The sequence below is a fragment of the Canis lupus genome, chromosome 9 (genome assembly GCF_011100685.1).
Source record: "Canis lupus familiaris isolate Mischka breed German Shepherd chromosome 9, alternate assembly UU_Cfam_GSD_1.0, whole genome shotgun sequence".
Classification (NCBI taxonomy): Eukaryota; Metazoa; Chordata; class Mammalia; order Carnivora; family Canidae; genus Canis; species Canis lupus.
In genome coordinates this window covers 59,834,944-59,852,016 of record NC_049230.1, presented here as the reverse complement: position 1 = coordinate 59,852,016, position 17,073 = coordinate 59,834,944, and the positions used below count along the sequence as shown (strand labels likewise).

General features: G+C 36.5%; 2 protein-coding genes across 8 annotated transcripts in view; both read left to right on the top strand.

Annotated features, from left to right (window-relative positions):
- Positions 1-17,073, top strand: part of RABGAP1 (RAB GTPase activating protein 1) — a 167,261-nt gene that overhangs the window by 94,231 nt on the left and 55,957 nt on the right. Inside the window, exon 1 of one of the 7 annotated variants that reach the window (XM_038549428.1) lies at positions 1,358-1,458. The exons of the other annotated variants lie outside the window; for them this stretch is intronic. The gene's annotated coding sequence lies outside the window, so the exon portion shown is untranslated. Of the gene's footprint in view, positions 1-1,357; positions 1,459-17,073 lie in introns of those variants that run through there. 7 annotated transcript variants of the gene reach the window in all.
- On the top strand, positions 1,331-7,575 carry GPR21 (G protein-coupled receptor 21). Its single transcript, XM_038549443.1, has 2 exons — positions 1,331-1,458; positions 1,892-7,575. The coding sequence occupies exon 2, from the start codon at positions 2,287-2,289 to the stop codon at positions 3,343-3,345; it is 1,059 nt and encodes a 352-aa protein (XP_038405371.1). The 5' UTR covers positions 1,331-1,458; positions 1,892-2,286; the 3' UTR covers positions 3,346-7,575.

Genomic DNA, 17,073 nt, shown 5'->3' with positions numbered 1-17,073 from the left:
AGGAATATAAGAGCAAGGATTTGAAACAGATGGGTGTTTAGTACCATGGGTTTCTTAATATTTTAATTTGCCACTCTTTGCCATGTTTTCTAGTAAAACCTGTCAAATATAGCTATCAAGCTTATGCTCAGTAGGTTTTTTTAGTTTTTTGCCTTCATGTAATAAGCACAGTGCTTGAGATCTTAAAATATAATTAATTGATTTCTGATTATGGGGGGCCATTTGCTTGTGATGAGAAAGCATGTGTGTGAAACAAATAAAAAATGAAAATTGGATCATATAACATGTATCTCTGCCCAGGTGTGCCATCTTTCCTGAATGCTTAGAAATGCCAACATTTGTTTATTTCTTTTACCCTACTGGGTATGTGGAACTTTATTTAGAAGAATGAATTGAGAGTCCATAGACACCTGGAGGAAAAAGTATGAAAAATGCATATTTCTAATTAGCTGTAAATTGTCATTTATGATATTGCCACAATATAATCCCAACTTGCATTGTTTCAAGGCACAAGATTGCGTATTCTAAGATACATAAGCTAATTTGTACCATGCAACTTCTTGCGGTTTTAAAGCCTAAATGGAAATGGGTATATTTACTTGTCCACTTTTTGCATGTATTTTTGTGTACTGCTTCTCAGTAAACTAGAAGCAAGAAATGGCGTCTTAAAGCTATAGGGTAACATGGACTACAGGAACAGTGAGCTTGTGTTCTGTTTCCTCAGTATTCAGAATGGGTGAGCGTTTATTTTTTTTTCTCTTGAAAAACTGATATTTAAGTTTGCTTGTTATTTTTGTCATCTTTCTTAAAATTAGCTAGTATCCAGTGAATCATGAGAGAAAATTCATACTGAACACTTAGCCTTCTAGCTAGAACTTCTTGTGCCACTGAATTAGGATCCCTCAGTTGCCATGCACTGTTAACACAATTTCATTCTTCAGCATTGCTTTTGTTCCCGAGGAAAATGCTATAAGAAAATAGGAATTTCCTCTCACCATTACCCTTGTGGCAGTGTGTTTCAATCTAATTCCTGGCTGGCATTCTGTCCGGGTTACAGCCCCTTCTCCTCACTAGCAGTCTAAATTCTGCTCATCTACTGAAAGGGGGATTCCAGACAGACGAGGAAACAGTTTTCAAACACTACACTGCAGGCATATTAAATTATTGCGTGCCCCCCCCCCCCCCACGTTGAGAAATCAGGGACCACTTCTCTGGTGACGAATTCTAATGAGCTGCTAATGATGCCAGAGGGTGTGTGCACACAGGCGGTTTCTTTCCCCTCCCCCGTCTTCCTTTTCCCAAGCCCCCTCTTCTCCCCGGTTCCCCTCCTCCTACTTATCCCCTCCCTCTGTGTCTCAGTTCTGCAGTAAACCAGGGCTGAGGCACATTCCTGCACTGCAAGGCTTTCGTTAAGGAGATTTTGTGGCTTTTGTGTGGATTGCAGCATGCAGAATACAGGTAACACTCTGAAATCGAGCTAGACAGATAAATTTTGTTGGAATGTTTTCAAAGAGGCAAGATATTACATTGGAATCAATGAAGAAAATAAATTATCATAAGTAATTTTATTAGTGGTAGTTACAGTAAAATATTTTCAGAAATGCTATAAGCAGATTCCTTTTCTTTCCCCAGAAGGCTCAAATGAAAGGAAATGGGGTTAAATCAATCTGACTTGCGATTGATTTTGTTTTATGTTGATCATGAAAGCTTGCTGTTGCTCCTCTGTAGAGTAAGGACCAGTTATGTGGGTGCTACTGAGAGTAGCCATGAATAGTTGTACTAGGTGGGGTGGGATGGAGTGGGAGGGTTGATACCAGCCTGAGTTAGCCAGGTTCTTTGATTCGGGCATTGGATGCAAAATGTAAAATGCTCTCTCCTTTTCTTCTATCAGCTGTTTAGAGGAGACTCATTACAACTCCTGCTGAAGCTCCTAATCTTCCTCCCTTCTCTTCTGCCCCTACCCCCTACCCTCAGTGGCCTGAAGACATTGTACCCAGAGTTTGCCTTACTCCCCTGGTGCTATGTGTGTGGTAAACCTGGTACTATGGCCACATCTGGGACTGGCCAGACAACTGCTGCTGGTTCTCCCTATTCCAAGAAGGATTTAAAGGGGAAGTACACTGCAGGCAATGCACCAGAGCAGCATCAGGAGCTTGGGGACTAAGGCTCCTCTGGCAGCATTATTACAGATACACAGAGCTGACCGCAATGACAGCAGCTGCTCCTTTGAACTGTTGGCAGCAGCCAAGCGGCAGCATGAAGTGAGAGATCACTCCTGAGCTCAAGATGAACTCTACCTTGGATGGTAATCAGAGCAGCCACCCTTTTTGCCTCTTGACGTTTGGCTATTTGGAAACTGTCGATTTTTGCCTTTTGGAAGTATTGATTATTGTCTTTCTTACTGTATTGATTATTTCTGGCAACATTATTGTGATTTTTGTATTTCACTGTGCACCTTTGTTGAACCACCATACTACAAGTTACTTTATTCAGACTATGGCATATGCTGACCTCTTGGTTGGAGTCAGCTGCCTAGTCCCTTCTTTATCACTCCTCCACTACCCTCTTCCAGTTAAGGAGTCTTTGACTTGCCAGGTATTCGGTTTTGTAGTATCAGTTCTGAAGAGTGTCTCCATGGCCTCTCTGGCCTGTATCAGCATTGATAGATATATTGCCATCACCAAACCTTTAACCTATAATACCCTGGTTACACCTTGGAGACTCCGCCTGTGTATTTTCCTGATTTGGCTATATTCCACCCTGGTCTTCCTGCCTTCCTTTTTCCACTGGGGCAAACCTGGATATCATGGAGATGTGTTTCAATGGTGTGCAGAGTCCTGGCACACTGACCCCTACTTCACCCTGTTCATCGTAGTGATGTTGTATGCCCCAGCAGCCCTCATTGTGTGCTTCACCTATTTCAACATCTTCCGCATTTGCCAACAGCACACAAAGGAGATCAGCGAAAGGCAAGCCCGCTTCAGCAGCCAGAGTGGGGAGACTGGGGAGACTGGGGAGGTGCAGTCCTGTCCCGATAAGCGCTATGCCATGGTCCTATTCCGAATTACTAGTGTATTTTACATCCTCTGGTTGCCATACATCATCTACTTCTTGTTGGAGAGCTCCACTGGCCACAGCAACCGCTTTGTATCCTTCTTGACCACCTGGCTTGCTATTAGTAACAGTTTCTGCAACTGTGTCATTTATAGTCTCTCCAACAGTGTCTTCCAAAGGGGACTAAAGCGCCTCTCAGGGGCCATGTGTACTTCTTGTGCAAGTCAGACCATAGCTAAAGACCCTTATACAGTTAGGGGTAAAGACCCCATTAATGGATGCCATATCTGAAGTGGCTCAGACACTGGGTCAGTGTCTGTGTGTGTGTGTGTGTGTGTGTGTGTGTGTGTGTGTGTGTATTTATCTCTGTATTCCTAGCTCACTAGGAAATCTGGGACAAAATAATTGAACTCTAAGCAATAGCAAACAAATGATCCATCAAAATTACCTTGTAAGTTTGCAGAAATTATTTTCTGAAAAGTGCTTTTGCATCAGGAGAATCAGAACCATGAAGATAAATTGCTCTTGGTTCCAATTTTTGTAATGTCATGGAAATGACTACATTTTTAAGATTTAAAATGAATAAAGCCATATATAACACCTCCCTTGAGCTGGCATGACTGAACCTGGGTGAGAAAAGCATCAGCATTTATAAAAAGTCATTTTCTTGTTGCTTTTCTGGATTCTTTCCAACTGTTGTTTGGGCTGCATATGCAATTGAATTCTTTTAATGGGGAATATTAAAAGCCAGTGATGAATTGGCAGGATTTAAAATTTTTCTTTATATATGCCAAAGTAGAACTACACTGCAAGTTTCAGCACTGTCATTTAGAAAGTCAAAGGATTTATGTCTTATTCTCTTGAGAGAATTCTCAATGCAGTGAATAATGAACACCGAAACACTAATTTTAAAATTTTGCAGTGCACCATGAATGAAATGAAAATTCAGTTAAATCATACAACTTATGAAAAATTGAGCAGCTTTCTGTGCCATACTTCATGGAGAGCTAAAGAAATGTGTTGCATAGAATGTGATTGTGTTGTAGTATTTTTTGCCCATGCCTTTGTGTATGTGTGTATTGAAAATATTTGAATTTAGATTTCTCTTTATAGCAAAATAAGCTGAAACGCAAATGATAGGTTAATGGCTGCCATTTTTATAATAGTGAATCTTTAGTCTTCCCTTTTTTTTTTTTTTTTAATCCAGAGACTTGTAAAATATCAGAATATCTGGGAGAAAGGTGTCCTAAGCAACAGAGTCAGAAAATATACTGAATATTTAGCTAGTTCATTTATAAAATAGAAGGGGATTGAGATGTTCTCCTTGTGGTTAAATGGAATCAACAAAGTAGCATCTAATTCTTTTTTAAGTTTTTTTTTTTTGTTTTTTTTTTTTTGTTAATCTTACAGAATGCCCATGTGAATGAGAGATAGAGAAATTCTGATTAAGTCTCCTTTATTGCTGTCCTCTTTCTGGAAAAAAAAATCCTTTGGTATAATGATTCTTTACTCAGTCTTTCCTTCCTTTTTGCTAGTACTTTGGCTTTAAAAAAAAATCTATAGGGTTCTATTACTGTTACTCTGTAGAATTATCGAGAGTGCTGTGTATTTGTATGTACTGGTGATGTTTTGTTCTTCAAGTGATTATCTTTAGAACAAGAAGTTTATTTTTCTAAAAGGAGAGAAGGATTTCCCAGCAGCTCCAGGCATGAGAATATCTCTGCTTTTCTACTGGTTTTAATGTTTTGGAAGTCTTCAGGGGACTTATGTGATCTCTGCCTTTAGCTAGATGTTATAATCTGAATACAACAATGGTATTCAGTGAGATGGAAGAAACCCAAGGGAAATGGGTTAAAGTGGAATTTTGAATCCAAGAAAGGATATGGATATTTATAAAACAGGCAGATGGGCTTTGGTTTTTTTGTCATGATATTAGAAAACCAATCTAGTGCCCCCTTTTAAAATAAAGGGCTGCATTCTTTGGATTTTACTCTTTAGGTATCAGTTTGACTTTTAACCTCAAATGTGTGTTCAACTTAGACTTTTTAATTTTGAGTGAATAAGTATTATATTTAAATTTCAGATTCTGAATTCTTCCCAAAAGCTTGCTTGCTCTTTATATTTACTATTAGAAAACTTGATTACAAGCTGTTTCAATATTACTGTTTCAATATTTAGAACTCATACTGAGGGATCCCTGGGTGGCGCAGCGGTTTGGCGCCTGCCTTTGGCCCAGGGCGCGATCCTGGAGACCCGGGATCGAATCCCACATCGGGCTCCCGGTGCATGGAGCCTGCTTCTCCCTCTGCCTGTGTCTCTGCCTCTCTCTCTTTCTCTCTGTGTGACTATCATAAATAAATAAAAATTAAAAAAAAAAAAATTTTAGAACTCATACTGAAATTGCAAGTTATATTAACAATAGCTTAAAACTTGCCATTTGAATTGGAAAACCTTTCCTCTTGGATTCTGAAAAATGGTTTTGTGCATTTCTCCTTTATTTACATGGCACAAGTCTAAAAAAACAAAATTCCCTTTTTCTTCATACATGTTGGAGAATACAACCTTTCAGATATGCAGTTTGCTTGTAAGGTTTTAGTTTAGTAAAGATGGGAATCTTAAAGATTAATTTTTATAGAAAAGTGATGTTAAATCAGTGGATTTTTACTTTTGGAGGTGCTAAGCCCTTTTAATTTTTTCCTGCAATGGAGTTGTATCTTGTGAGAAAAGAGAAAACTCTTTGGGAAGATTTTATGGAAAAGAGAAAATACTTGTTTGACTTTCTGAAAGTGGCTGATTAAGCTGATGTTTTAATAACTCAAAAGACAATTCTTTTATAATAAGAGCTTTTTGTTAACAGATATTTACATTTTTTGTTCTAGTACCAAGTTTAGATGTCATTAGAAATGTATTTTTCACATTAGAATCTCTGTCAGTATCTCAGCCTAAAACTAAAGTAGAAACTACGTAGATAAAGTAATTTTAAAGAAAAATTCCCCCACTCCTGCAGCTGATTCTTGCTTAATATCAGATGTCTTTCCAGTTTATCTTGTCTTCATTGGACTGTATAAAGACTGCATTTTCTTCAGTTATCAGTTCTTTCCTCACATTCATTATCTTTACTGTTTTTTTTTTATTTTTATTTTCTTGTGTGTTTGCATGTTGGGGGAAGAGAGCATGAGCCTGGATGTAATCATTCAATCTTTGGTGCCTAGGGGCATTTTCCTGTGATACATTTGAATAGTCTGTGTTTAAGTAATCTTTTCATCCTGGCATATTTAGTGCAACATTTGATGATGACGTTTGGTTTAAATACCAATCTGGCTAGTTCAGAATGAAAAAAAAAAAGTATATTTTTAGATTCAATTACGTTGAGCTTTGGCAAGACAGTGCATTTAACTATATATGGTATATGACTGTATCAGAGGAAGCATAAGCTTTTGGTGATTGTATTGAAATTATTTCATAGTAAATGTTCAAATAAGACAATACTAATTGTTATATTTGTAAATTAGTTGTGTGTTTTTACACAATGATTTCAGAGATGTGTTTTTTTCCTCTCAGAACAGAAAAGCAGTTACAAAAGGACAAGTGGTCTACTTTAATGAAAGAACTATCTTACACCAGAAAAGATATTTAAATTATTCATGGACTTGTTGACTCCCAGATTCCATTTTGGAAAATGTTTTCTTTAAGCTCTTTGCTGGAAAAATTTCTTTTTGAGCCTTTTTTAAGGGCTTTTCCTTTTTACTTGAATAATGGTCTCCGTATTTTGGGATTGGGAAAACTTGAATTTTTGAACTATAAATGCATTGTCTACTCTTTGAACTTGAAAATGAAGCAACAGGGTTACAAGTTTCTTCAGCCTTTTGGGTTTGATTGAAAAATCTGTACAGTGACTTCATAGGAAATATCTTAATTTCACTATTTTTTTGTATCATAGAAGACTTGTGAAATAAATTATTGGCAAACCAGAATTTATTGTTAGGTGAGCAGATTATGAGAAGATTAAGGATGGGAGAATCGTGGCATTTATGATTTTTTAAAAGTCTTAACAAATCGTTTTTCTGTATTTTTGTATAATTTTTCCATTTCAAGTTGAAGGAAACCTAATTATTTTATATTAAATGTACATATTGCTAACATATTTTACAGACCCTGGCATTATTCTAGACATTTCTTATAACTGTGAATGAGTCATCTGGGCTTTTCTTCAAAATTTAGATGCTGAGGGTACCATGATATGATTAAAATGAACTTTGGAACTAAGATTTTAAAAATCTAGGTTTCTGTTAAAAGTTAACTAGTTTTGTAAGGGCAAGTCACTTCTCTAAGCACTTAATTTCTTCTATAAAAGGAGATAACCCTCTCTTCCCTCATAGGGTTACTTTGACAATTGAATTAGATATGGATGTAAAAGTATTTTGTAATTTGTGAAGTAAGTGCTTTGCAATAAAAACAAGTACTATTGTTTGTATCTACCATGGTTTTACATCTAAGGAAGTCCCACATAATGATATGGTGTCCCCCCACATTAAGGTCTTAGAAGCTCAGTGCTGGGTTAGCAGTTCTATGCTAGTTAGCAATCCCAAATTTAGGAAGAGAGGCATGATAAATCCTCATCTTTATAAAATGACAGTAACATTAAATTCATCATAAAAATATTTTCCTTTACTTGTCTATAAAATCTCTAAAGGCGGGAACAGTAGTGTGCCTCTTCATGTCTTTATCCCTAAAATCTAACATGGGACCTGGCTCAGAGCAGGAGTTCTGGTCAACTTTACAGAATTAGTGAATGATTCTAATTATTGCAGCCACTATTATTACGTCTAGTCATTATAGAGCAGTGATGTTCAAAAGGAGAGCCAGAGCCTTTAAGCAGTCTTCCTCTTTGTTCAAGACTATTCTTGATTCTAAATGATAAAAGATATCTTTGTAGTACCAAGAGATAGTGTGGGAATGTGTATGATCTGTATGCCAGGTAACTTTACTCCTGGAAACTCCTAGCCTGGGCCAAAGGAACTTCAGACAGTGCTGTCAAATTACCAATTTCTCCTGGCATGGATAAGGAATATGTATTTAGATCACCTCACCTTTTTGGCTCTGAATCCAGATAAGATAGGCCATAACAATCAGTTACAAGGAAAGAGGAGAGGTATAGGCTAGTTTGGTAAAAGGAGCTGTTCCAACTCTGTGGTTTTACTTTGTCTTTCAGTCTTCCTTTCTTTTTTTTTTTTTTTTGAGATTTTGTTTCTTTATTCATGAGAGACACAGAAAGGCAGAAACATAGGCAGAGGGAGAAGCAGGCTCTCTGCAGGGACTCCGATGTGGGACTCGATCCCAGGAATCCGGGATCACAACCTGAGCCAAAGACAGACTACTCAACCACTGAACCATCCAGGTGCCCCTCTTCCTTTCTTTTCTTAACACGGGGATATACTTGAAATGATACTGCTTGTAGGGTGTGGAAAATTCTATAATGCAATAACAATGGCTTTAGGGAAAGTTTAAGAAACAGTCAGGAAGCCCTTTTGTGCAGCAAGCTCTGCTATATGCCAGTTATTATAGCTAACTGGCAGGGTTATAAAGAAGGAGCATATGATTCCTTGTAGAAAAGTCTACATATTAAATCATCCATCTCTTTGTCCTTCTCTGCTCCCAGAGTGCTCAGTCAGCCCCAGATTTTCTTTTTTTTTTTTTTTTTTTCTTTTTTTTTTTTTTAGCCCCAGATTTTCTAAGCAGGAAATAAGACTAGTCCAATCTGGGGACTGCTATCTGAGGGTTCCTAAACTAGTCCCATTACCTGCCCAAATCACCTTATGTTATGTCTGTCGGTCAACAAATCCCACCTGTGTGTACAGAACTTCCAGTTAGCTTGTTTACTCCTCTTCTACTATTAACAGCCAAAGATCACTGATCTTTTGAGAAAGTTGCCTCACATAATATACACAGAGCCAAAAACAAAAATCCGAGGAAATAGAAACAATGCAAGTCACAAAAAATTTAAAAGTAAATCCAGTATATTTTCCAAAATACATTTTAAAAAAAGCTTTTGCATCCATTAAAGGAGAATAAGATGCCATTAAAAAATAAACAGAAAAGGAATAAGAAAGAATTCTTGAGATTTAAAGTATAATCAAATATTTTTTAAATCAGGAAAGTTAGAAGATTAAATTGAAGTAGGTAGGCCAGATAGTGAAACAAAAGATGATAAAGTAGATAGAAACAAGACAGAGACTTCATAAAGGAGGCCCAGTATCTGGCTAACATGATTTTCAAAAACAGAATAGAAGGGGAAAAATGAGGAAATTCTCAGAGAACTATCAGAAGAAAAATTTCCAGAACTGAAGGATATGAGTTTCTGTAATGAAAAGGACCAGGTTGGTATAATAAGAAAGACTTTATGATGGTGAATCACAAAATTTCAGGACACTGGGGGTGAAGAAAAATCTTAAAAGCTTCTTGGTCTGGAATAGGGATGGGAGAGTGGGAACATGTAAGTGCAGAGATGTGAATAGCACTGGACTTTCTGCCACATTGAAGCAAGGAGATAACAGGGAATGACTTCAAATTTTTGATAAGTGATTTTTTAACCTAGAATTTTATGCCCAGCCAAACTTTGATTCAAGTGAGAGTAAAATAAACCCGTTGTGAGATATGCAGGGTCTCAAAAATATTTACTTGCCTTTACATCCTTTCTCAGTGAGTTACTGAAGGATATACTTCCCAGAACGATGGTTAAAATTTAAAAAGTGGAAGAGAACCCAGGAAGCAGGGACTCCCAACACAGGACAGAGGGGAAAAGAATTCCCATGGTGATGGAGAAGGAAAGCCCTAGGATGTTAGCTGTGCAGCAGACCAACTAGTCCAAATTGGAGAACAAAGGAGGGTGCTGGGAAGTACGTCTTTAGGAAAAAACCACTGAGAGGAATTTACATTTTTTTAAAATTATATTAGAGAGAGGTGTGTGGAGAAAGAATCCTCAGCAGGGTACATACCCAGTGTGTAGCCCAATGAGGGCCTTGATCTCATGACCCTGAGATCATAACCTGAGCTGAAATCAAGAGTTGGATGCTTAGCCGTCTGAGCCACCTAGGCACCCCAGGGATTTAGAATTCTGTCAAATTTATAGGGAAAGAATTGGTAATAGATATACATAAAATAATGAAGGGAGAAATGGAGCAATTAGTTATGAAGCCAAAATGAAAAATTAAAGAATAAAGGAAGTCTAGTCATGATACACTCTGTGATTTAGTTATGAGCAATATTAACTAAAAATTGTAGCAAAATCACATTGAAAGAAGAAGGGAGGTATGTGGGGGAGGTTGGGCAAGTACAGTATCTCTCATACTAGAAAATTTGAAAAAAACCAACAGAAAATAGCAATTTAAATATTTTATTTAAAAATAGGAAGAGGGGCAGCCCAGTGGCTCAGCGGTTTAGCACCGCCTTCAGTCCAGGGTGTGATCCCGGAGACCAGGGACAGAGTCCCACGTCAGGCTCCCTGCATGGAGCCTGCTTCTCCCTCTGCCTGTGTCTCTGCCTCTCTCTCTCTCTCTCTCTCTCTCTCTCTCTCTGTCTCTATGAATAAATAAATAAAATCTTTTAAAAAAATAAATAAAAAATAAAAATAGGAAGAGAAAAGAAAAGAGAGCAGGGTGGGAGAAGTAAGGGGTCTGTTGCCTGCTATTTTTCTTTGTAAACTTTGTGCTATGACCTTTCCAACTACTACTCCTATTCCAACTATATAATAATAGGTGTATTATTTTTTTATAAAAAGCATAAACCACATTTAGGAAAAGGCAAATAGATTTCAGCAGAAGCAGAGGGAAATCAGAAAGCATAGGTTTAGAATACATTACTAAAGTAGAGAATGAGAAATGTAATCACACTCTGTTATCTCTGGTCCTGTACAGAGCAACTTCCTATTCTTCATCTCTCTCTCATCATCCTAGGAAGACAGGCAAAAGGGATATTATTCCTCTTTTATAATTGTGGAAGCCTGATTTGGGGACTGCAAAACCTTTCTGATTCCAATTTACTACATTACTATGCCGCATGGGTATTAGTTTGGGTCTTTTTAGGTTTTTTAATTTTGTTTTTTTACTAAGGGAAGACAGCAGACTGGAAAGCATCCTCTTTGACATCCTGGAAAGGAAATCATGAAAACAAACAAACGTGTGTGTATGTGAGATGATAGATAGATAGATAGATATAGATATACAATATCTATAGTACAAGACCTGGCAATATGAAATCGTAAGTGGAATGTGAAGTACCATGTGGTATTTCATAGATAAGGAGATATGTGTTAGGTGAATTTTCTTAGAAGGCAGTATATGAGATGGGTTAGGCTCTGGGAAAAGTAGGATCTCTATAGTGTTATCTCTGCCCACCATTTGAATGAGATTGCTATTAAGTATCCAGCTGGGCAGAGTTTGAGGAACCCAAAGTCTCTTTAGATAAAAGACTCTAATAAAATGACTTACAATTATTAAAGCAACATATGACATGAGAGTGCCCTTTGCAAAGTAAAAAGCACATCTTTATGTTAAATTGCCATGATTGTAATAATCACTTAATGAAAGGTTTATTGGTTTGTTACAAAAAGATTATATTGGGTTTGAACAAAATACAAAAGTAAGTCTTTTCAAAGTAAAACTTTAAACTCTGTGCTATCAGCTTTTAATAAATACTTGTTGAATTAGTAAGATAATATTTTGGGGAGAAGGCAGAAGGTATAGCATTAAATGGCATGATTTATTTCTGGATTTTCTTCCAGAAAGACTGGGGAAACCCACCCCTACTGCCAAAGCCATTTATTTATAGCTAGACCAAAAAAAAAAAAAAAGGGGAGGGGGCGTTTATGGGTCTCTGTCTTCATTGGCCCATGGGGAGCAGAATCCGACTCAAAAGGCTTTTTCACTTTTAAAAGTTTTTTCTTCATGACATGATATTTGTAGTAATTGAAACCCTTCCAACTTAGATTATGTTAGCCTTGTGAACTAATATCATGGTACTGAGAATGTGTGTTATAGCCTACAGAGCACTGAAAATGAAGTCAAAACAAAATTTAGATACTAGTTCTGGCAATTTATTAGGTAATCTTAATCTTTCTGAATTTAAGAAGGATACTCATGTTTGAGTAATAAAGATGCCAACATTAAAGGAGTTGGTTTAAGATCAGATTCATGGCAATGCCTGGGTGGCTCAGCAGTTGATCGTCTGCCTTTGGCTCAGGGCATGATTCTGGAGTCCCAAGATTGAATCCCACATCAGGCTTCCTGCAGGGAGCCAGCTTCTCCCTCTGCCTGTGTGTCTATCTCCCTCTCTGTGTCTCTCATGAATAAATAAATAAAGTCTTAAAAAAAAAGATTAGATGCATATTACTTTAATGTAAAGCTTTTTATGTTATTACTGTGATTAACTTTATCAAATCATGATATTTGAAATGATTTATCAAATCATTCTTTACTTGGATCACTTTTTTCCTAAGATAAAGAGGAAAGTAGTGAAAAGAGCATGGAGTTTGAAATCTCTAACCCTTTATTCTCTACTCTGCAAAGTGGACTTATGCCCCTTTGTTAGAATTATTGTGAAAATCAGATCCTGTCACATTTTAAGTATATAGAATTGTGGATAGTGGCATTATAGAAACTCTTAGTAAAAGATTGCTGCTATTTCTTTGTCACACAGAAGTCAGAATCTCCCAGTAACCTCCAGGGCCTGCTGCAAATTGTCATATACTCAGAGGAAAGGCTCAGAGTGAATGTAGAGTGGCTTGGAGTAGCCCATTCTTCTTGCAGGGATCATAAACCCCTCTAGTACTGCTATAATGATTTGCTCCATCAATATACTGATGTTTTATGTATTTTGTTCTGTTTTTAGCATATGTGCTGCAGGAGGATTACTCCTATACAATTCTTAGACCTCAGGGTACATATATATTCATCAAGGAACGAGTCATTGAGGCTTAGAGCAAGAGCTTTAATAGGTTAGAGGTAGAAAGGAAATTTGGGACTGCAGTGGTAAAGACGTATCCCTTTACCTGAAATTAAAAAATGAGTTGTATTAAGAAAAAAAAAAATCATGGCAAGGGGTGTTTTGAGCTTCAAAGCCCTGAATAAAGAGGGATCGTTTATATACTTGAGAAATAGAGCATGTAATAGGTAGTGATTAAAAGTATGTTCTTGAGGGACACCTGGGTGGCTCAGTGATAAAGTAAAAATCTTAAAAAAAAAAAAAAAAAAAAAAAAAAAGTATGTGCTTGAGAGGCAAGCAGACTTGAGTTTGAATTCTAGCCCTGCCACTTATTAGCTGTGACCTACGGCAAAATATGTAATCCCTCTCAGTCATCTAACTAATAGCACTATTTCGTGCGAGTATTAGGATTAAATGAGCTAATGCATGTGAAGCTCTTGGCCCATAGTGAGCATTCAGTACACCATAACAGGTGCTGTTGTCATCCTTGTGTGAATAGGGCAGCATGAATGAACCAGAGGTTTCAAATTGAGATGTAATACAGAATAAGGTCAGAAAGATAAATTGGGACTACCTGGTCTAGAATAAATGACTAAGGGATTTGATTTTAATTAGGAATTGGAGATGAACTTAAGATTTTTGAGTAGAAAATATAGAAAACATAATATAGAATCCTAAAGTGACAGGGCTAGAAGACCCCTTAGAGGTCAAATCTAGACTCTTCCTTTCACACATGATGGGGAAAGGGAAACTACCCCAAGTGGTGAGTTAATTAGTTGCAGAAGTGGGACTCAAATCCAGCCAGGTCTTGTACCTCCCGTAGACTTAGTCGTACCACCAAAATAAGTCCAAAAGGTTGTTCAACATTCTTTAAGTGCTTAGAAAATGGGAATTGCTAGCAGGTTTGGGAAAAACTGAAACAAGTATTCAGGTTTTAGTATGTATTAAACAAAAAATTCTTTCCTTTGGTACTTTCAACCAAACCAGTTAAGATTTGAAAAATCTTAGTTAGAAAGTTCTGTTATCACTGACAGCCACCTCAGAAATGTTTTTTAGGGGAAGTGAAAATACATGACATGGGTGGTTCTAGAAAGCCTTTATGGCTATTTATAGTATTTGTACTGCTGGTGAGATTGGAAGGTGAAGTTTTTGCTTGAATAAAATTGAAGGTCACTGCTTTAAATGTTTTAAAAACATTTTAAAAATTTAATTCCAGGAGGGCTCTTACTACCTATGTAGAAAGACATCACTACAAAGGTACTTATAGATTTTGGTTGGTATTATACCTATGTGCTTATAAGTTTAAAATTTTTAGATTAAAAGAAAAAGATCTAGTTACAGCTTTATACACTACAGATGTAATAAGATAGCTTTTAAATATTTATTTGTTTCTTGATAATTGTTTCTTAAGATTAGTTCTTTAGTGAAAATATTAAAATCACTGACATTTTTCTTGTATATCAGGCCTCAACGAAATGTTTTTGCCTGAAAACTATATAAAAATATAGAGCTAAAATAGATGTTGAAACTTAGAACATAGAACCTGTGATTATGTATATGAAAGCAGACCTCTTTCAGAATTCTAAAAGCAGTTGAACAGTTCACAGATAGAGATGTTTGTGATTAATATCTTTCAAACACAGATTTTCATTGTGTTAACTTTCATAAGAGCTATGAACTCTCTAGAGTTGTAATTTTAATATATCTAGCCATTTTGTAGTTGCTGTATATTTTTGCTACTCAATAGATACACTTAATTCACTACCTTACAACTTGTTATTTTCAGAAAAAACTAAAGTAAAACTGAGTATTTGTGGGCACCTGGTAGCTCAGTGGTTGAGCATCTGCCTTTGGCTCAGATCATGATCTTAGGGTCCTGGGATTGAGTTCTGCAGCGGGCTCCCCGCAGGGAACCTGCTTCTTCCTCTGCCTATATCTCTGCCTCTCTCTGTGTGTTTCTCTCATGAACAAATAAATAAAATCTTAAAAAAAAAAAAAAAAAACAATGCTACTTGTTAAGCATTATGAAATACAAATATTTTCTTAGAAATCATAATTTTATTATTTGGTCATATAAAAATATAGCTTAAGGACGTATTTTGGTCATATGTGAGTGTGGTATAAGTAGGTGATTGTGAGATTTTGTTCCTAGCATATAATGCTTTATAAAATCTTAAAGCAAATAATGTAAGTCAAACAATATTAAGCTGTACTAAGAAGGCATTTGATATGTGGTCTTACTCAGTAACATAAATAATATAATTGAAATAAGTTTTTGGAAATCATCACAGTTAACAGAAACATGTGTTTGGAATATGACTTTGTATATAATGATTTTGTGACTTTGAATTTAGCTGACTCATAGTTTAACTCCCCTACCAATTTTTTAATCAAAATGACACTTTCTGTGCTCACTTTTGTTTCCTGCCTCTTGGGCCTCTCCTTGATGGATTACTATGAAGAAGCAGCATAGTAACAGCAAGAAAAGGTTGACAATGCAGTTAGCATTTATCCCTTATCTATACATGATTTGGGATCATTTTGCCAAACACTGAATAATTTTCCTGTGGGAAACTTGAGCCCTAAAAGGAAATGAACACAGCTAAAAGACGACGTGTCACATGGGACTTACGGTTATTCTTAGAATGGCACTATAATGCCGTATTTGGATTGAAACAATGTGATAGTGGTACATGATTTTATTAAAAAGCTATCTTTTCTGAGGAAATCCTCTAATTTTTCTGTCACATTGTGTGCCATGGAGTTAACGAAAGAACTAGAGAACTGTTCAGCTGACAGGGACTAGAGTATGTATTAAAGTTAGAGGTGCTTGCTTGTCTGGCAGACGTGACTGGAGCCTGCTTTCCAAGTCTTCTCTGTATAATATTCTCTGGCCGTTCATTCCATAGTACACAGTTGTCTTGTTTTTAATGTATGGTTAGAGTAAGTTGTTTTCTTTATTGGAAGGGAGAAAGAGAGTAAAGAAGATTAGTAGCATTGGGTGTTGGTATAGTTTTTTATGGTCTTGAAATGGAAGAGCACTTTCCTAAACGAGACAAAAACTAGAAAACCAAGTGGGTTTTGCTCTGAGAAATGAATTTTTTAAAGATGATTAACAAAGGTATTTCATACTAATCTCTACAGTATTTGGGTTAGCATTATTCATAAGTAAAAAACAAAAAAAGTTGCATCATTTATATAATGTATCAGTTTTTCTGCTACCTGATTTATCTTCTTTATAATTTCATTTGGTTGAGATAAATTATGATGTTGGTAATATACAGTGGATTTCTGAATTGTGTACTGTCTAAAATTGGAGATACCTCACAGGGCACTAAGTCTCAAACAGAAAAATCTGTCAAATACACATTTTATCCCTTGGCCTCTCTCCCAAAGTTGGAAATTTGCCAACATAATAAATCTCAAGTCTGATGGGAAAGAGCCACCACTGATATACAGGCCTTACAATTAAGATACATGTTGGAGGGATACCTGGCCTGGGTGGCTCAGTGGTTTAGTGCCTGCCTTCAGCCCAGGGTGTGATCCTGGAGTCTTGGGATTGAGTCCAGCATCGGGCTCCCTGCATGGAGCCTGCTTCGCCCTCTGCCTGTGTCTCTGCCTCTCTCTGTGTGTCTCTCATGAATAAATAAATAAAATCTCAAAAAAAAAAAAAAATACATGTTGGATTCCACCTAGCATTTAGGGAAAATGCCTTTTCTTTGAATAACTTCTAGAAGGGCCACCTGTCGCAGTTTTCTTCACTTTGTTTTTATGTTTAAGAGCATTATATATTTCTCTGTCTACATGTTGTTAGGGCCTTAGTTACTTCTGTTTTAAACACTGAACAGCCTTTATCCAAGGAAGCACTTTTATTTGATTAAAAAGGAAAAGCATATTTTCAAAGTCTGTGTCATGTCGGTTTTAGTTATAAGAGCTAGAAGACAAAAGGTTTTTTATCATATGTTAAGAACTAAATACCACTTGCTACTTACTGATAAAGGAATTTGTTCACTTTTACAGTATGTTTATCTGGGTTAAGAA